The sequence below is a fragment of the Apaloderma vittatum genome, unplaced genomic scaffold, assembly GCF_000703405.1.
Source record: "Apaloderma vittatum isolate BGI_N311 unplaced genomic scaffold, ASM70340v1 scaffold12668, whole genome shotgun sequence".
Classification (NCBI taxonomy): domain Eukaryota; kingdom Metazoa; phylum Chordata; class Aves; order Trogoniformes; family Trogonidae; genus Apaloderma; species Apaloderma vittatum.
Genome location: NW_009729113.1, coordinates 14,652 through 18,911, shown reverse-complemented (window position 1 = coordinate 18,911; position 4,260 = coordinate 14,652). Strand labels below are relative to the sequence as shown.

The window sequence follows — 4,260 nt, the reverse complement described above, 5'->3', positions numbered from 1 at the left end:
TTAATTAATCTCGTGTGAAGCTTTTGGGATGTGTTGCCTCTTCAGTGCAACTGAAGACCCCTTGATGGTGAGCAGGAAACTTTCTCCAGGCTTGCTCTGAAGATGCTGACCTTGGGGTCAGGCATGACCTGCAGCGCTGACGGAGCAGCCCGACAGGCAGCTGGGCACGGAGCCCAAAATTACCTCTTTGAAGCAGAGAGGGGTCAGGGTGCTTGGGTCCTCCCTCGAGGAGCCTCACTTTTGCGTGTGGGACGGCTCCGTTCCCCACAAATGACTAAATGGGGCCGAGTTGCCTGTAATGACTTAATGTTTTGCTAATGGGCTTGTGGTTTCTTCGCTCCTCGAGCCTGATGCGAGCGAGGAGTCCCCGGGACCTCCCGGTGCCGGGAAGGGGAGCTGGCGGCGTGTCCTGGCAGGTTGGGAGCAGAGAAGCGCCGTGTGGCTGCCGGGGTCTCCCCTCTGGTCAGGGCGGTTCACGGTCACTTCTCGTGCAGCTCCGCCGCTCTAATTAAGCGGGATTTTAACAAAGGTTACTTCAAGGTGCCCCAAGCAGCAACTCCTGTGGTTCGAGGATGGCTGCGCTGCTTCCACTTCCAAGAGACCTCTCTCCTGCTGACGAGGGCTGGATTATTTCGGCGATGCTGGCGGGTTGCTGGGGTGCCCACACTTTCAGCAGCAGGTTAGGTGCAGTTTTGTAGAACCGTGGAATACTTCGAGTTGGAAGGGACCTTAAAAATCATCTGGTTCCCGAGCTTGCTGGGAGGTGAATGCTGGGCCTCAGCAGATGCTGCTTTTCTTTTCCTCTGCTCCTGGTTGCTCTGCTCCCTCGGTTCTGAGACGGGCAGCGCGGTGACTCGATCTTCTGCTGTGAGTTTTGCTATAGACTTAACGCCACGCTCATGACCGCTGTCCGCTGCTTTACACCCGTCTTGGTTGGTTGGCGTGGTGGGGAATGGTGAAAACCTTTCCTTGGTTCTGCTAAGAGCTGCAAGCTGCTGCCTCCCAGCACGTGGTCCTTGGCGTAAGACGGATCTGGCGTTCCCCACGAGTCGCTGCTGCAGTCGCTCGTGGCTGACGAGGTGGGCTCAAAGCAAATTTTGGGTTAATTCATGGCTCTGCTTGCTGTCGAGCTCTCATGGCTGACTCACAAGTCTCTCTGCGGACTCGTGAAGGGTGCGCCTTGGTCTGCAGTGGGTGTTATCTAGTCTGGATCTTTTTTTACACGTTCACAAGAAGCAGGATTCCTGGTATTTTGGAGTTGCTGCCCAAGCACGGGGCAGCTTTGCCTCCTGCCTGCAGCAGCGCTTAGGAAGGAAACCAGCCCCGTTATCGAGAAATCAATAGTCGGGCTCTGCTGAGCTGCAAGAGGCTCAGAAACCGAGTGTGGAGTAACCAAGGTGTGACTTCTCACCCAGGGCCTAGGCGTTGGTATTTAAAGGTCATATCAGTGTTTGCTCTTGTTTTGTTTTATTTTTTGGCAGTGATTAGCACTGCCGAGCTCGTGGCAGGGAAAGGGGAGGGGGTGAGGTGCTGGTTCTGTGACTGGTGGGTTTGAGCTGCACCCGATGTCTGCTGTGCATCGGTGCTGGGTTGGTACCCAAGTTACCTGCATGGATGACCTTGGGTTTTTTAACGCATCTTTGTGCATCGAAACCCTAAAATAAAAATCCTAAACCCCCCTCCAAATCCCTATTTGCTCGAAGGGTTTCCCAGTTTTACGTGCACGAATCTGCGCAGGATCTGTCAGTGACGTCCGCCTTGGGGTTTCTCCAGCTCCACGGGGCTGTGCTGATCCCACGCAGCAGCGTTCGGGTATCAAATGTGGGTTTCAGCATCTGTTAGATGCTGCAGGACTTGTGGGGAGGATGGAAAAATTGTGTTTTGGCAGAGATTGAGCCAGCAAGTGGAAGATCTGGTCCACACGAGTTGTTCCTCTCTATCGCTCTGCTGCTGGTGTGAGCTTGCTAGAAACGAGGAATCTCAGAAATCGACGACTGTGAAATGTTGGCATAAAACGCGGCTGTTTTGGTAACAGCAAAATCCCAGCAATGCTCCTTTCCGTCTGGCTTAGTGGGTGGGAACAGAGCTGTTACTATATTACAAGGTTAGTTGATATTAGTCCAAAGAGTAACTTTGTGTCTGCGTGTGGCTGGTGAATTGTTCCCCTTTTGGAGGGAGAAATCCAACCCAATAGGTGCGAGAGGCTTAAAATGAGAAACGCTTCCAAACATCTTAGTGGGGTTTTATATCTGGGGATGATGAGTGCTCTTAATATTTTCATTTGCAAGCTTATAGCATTAAACGTTTATTCACAGCTGTGTGACCCAGTGACGTGTCTGGACGCAAACAAGAGAAGCGTTTGGTGTGCCCTGTGAGGAGATGGGGGTGCTCCCATCTGCTCCGCGTTCCCAGGGCGATACGGGCCGGGTTTCCTCTCCTCGGAGGGTGCTTGAGCTGCATCTGCTTGGCTCGGAGCTGGTTTTATCTGGAGCTTTGTCCAGGTTTCGCAGGAGGCTGTGAGCGGAGCTGGGTCTGAAACACGAGGCAGGATTAAGGTTCGGGGTCAAGCGCTGCTGGGAGGAGGGTGGGGAGCGAGGAAGACGTGGGAGAGCGGCAGGGCTGGTGTTCTGGGCGGGGAGGAGAGCTGGTCTCTGAGCTCCCCTAGATCTTGCGCTCAGCTTCGTGCTTGCGCGCTTCTCTCGGGCAGGAGCGAGTTTCTGGCACCGGGGACGCGTTTCTTTACTCACCTCAACCAAGTCCTGGGGGTCCCACGCTCTGTGCCTCGGTTTACTGGTGTTTTCTCCACCTCGATCTGGATGAAGCCCTTCAGCCCTGCAGTAGGGAAGGTGCTGGAAGGAGCGGTTTTCAGTGGGGAGAGCACGGAGCTGGCTACAGCGTCGGTGTAAATCTGCTGATCTGAGAAGCAAGCTTCACAGGAGTCGCTGGTATTTGTGCGTTTTTAGCTGGTTTCATCCATCTCGACGGCTCGGGTTCAGCTCTCCTCCTCCTCACCTGCATCGTGAAGCCCTTTGGGGAGATCGTGTCCTCCAAACGCAGCTCGCTCGAGGCGCAACCCCTAATTGCACGCGGGCCTGACCTGTTTGTCGAAGGCGTTTGGCAACACCTGGTCCAGAGAAATAAGCGTGATGTCTGTTGTGAAAGAGCTCCTTGGCTCTGGTTACCCTACTTGCTTGGGGTTTCTCTTTCCAAAGGCTTTATTAATTACCTAGTTAGAGATTTGCTCCGTAGCAGGATGGAGACCTAGCTTTGCTGGTTGACTGCCCTACTTAGGCCAAAGCACTGCTCCAGGAGTCGAAGCAGCGTCGAGCTGGCTTGAACTTCTCCAAAGGAAGGTGAAAGTTCTCCTGGTTTGAGGATGTCAAATGGTGCTTTCGTCTGGTGGGATGCCCTGGGTCTCCTCATCTTTACTAAAGATGTTTTTTCTGATTTCCAGCAGGAAACACAGACTGACAAGAACTCAAAGTGCCTTTTCCCCGGTTGTGTTCAGCCCCCTCTTCACAGGTAAGGAGTTGAAAGATTTACCATGTGCTGTTTGATCTTGCTGTGACGGGAGCAGCGTGTGCTTAATGCTGGACGCTGGGCGTTGCCTCGACGTGCAAAGCGGGACCTCTGTGACAAGTCCTTCTGTCCTGCTTGGCCTCAGACCTCGAGTGAGATGAGCTGTGAAGAACGTGGCTGTCTCACGGCAGCGTTTTGCAGTTCCTCCTGCCGGAGCGGCGAGCGTGAGTTGCGCTCCTGCAGGCGAAGGTCCTTCCTCCGCGCGGGGCTCTTTGCATCCGAGCGGTTTGGAAACCCCCCCCGCCATGGAGCAAGTGAGGTTTGGTGCTCCCCTCCTGCGGTTTGAGAGGGTTAAGAGCAAACCCCGCTTCCCTCACACCAGCAGTGGGAATTGCAGCCTCTTCTGTGGAGCACTGCCGCCTTCTGCATGTTTCCCCCGCTTCTCCTGCGTCCTGCTGGTTTTTTCTGACCTTCCCTTTTCTGCTGGGTGAGGGGGGAAGTTGGGGGGGTTTATAAATGGTGCGAGGGGGAAGTCCTGCTCCGCTGGTGGCTCGTGGTCAGATGCCTCTTGCGTGGGCTCGTGGTCAGAACAGTCCCAGTCACGGGGCTTGGGGCTGCCCTGGAAGAATCCCATCTTGAGTGAGTAGAAATCTAAGGTTGCAAGCGGGTGTTTATCAGCCCTGTGGGGTTTTATGTGGCTTGTCATGAAGGTCAGATTCAGAATAAATTCACATCGAGGGG

General features: G+C 54.3%; 1 protein-coding gene across 1 annotated transcript in view; it reads left to right on the top strand.

The window, feature by feature from the left end:
* Positions 1-3,454: 3,454 nt before the first annotated feature.
* Positions 3,455-4,260, top strand: part of SOCS7 (suppressor of cytokine signaling 7) — a gene marked incomplete at its 5' end in the record, with an annotated part of 10,376 nt that continues 9,570 nt past the window's right edge. The window contains one exon of the mRNA XM_009874337.1: positions 3,455-3,522. Within this exon, the coding sequence (XP_009872639.1) occupies positions 3,455-3,522 (68 nt within the window). The remainder of the gene's footprint in view (positions 3,523-4,260) is intronic.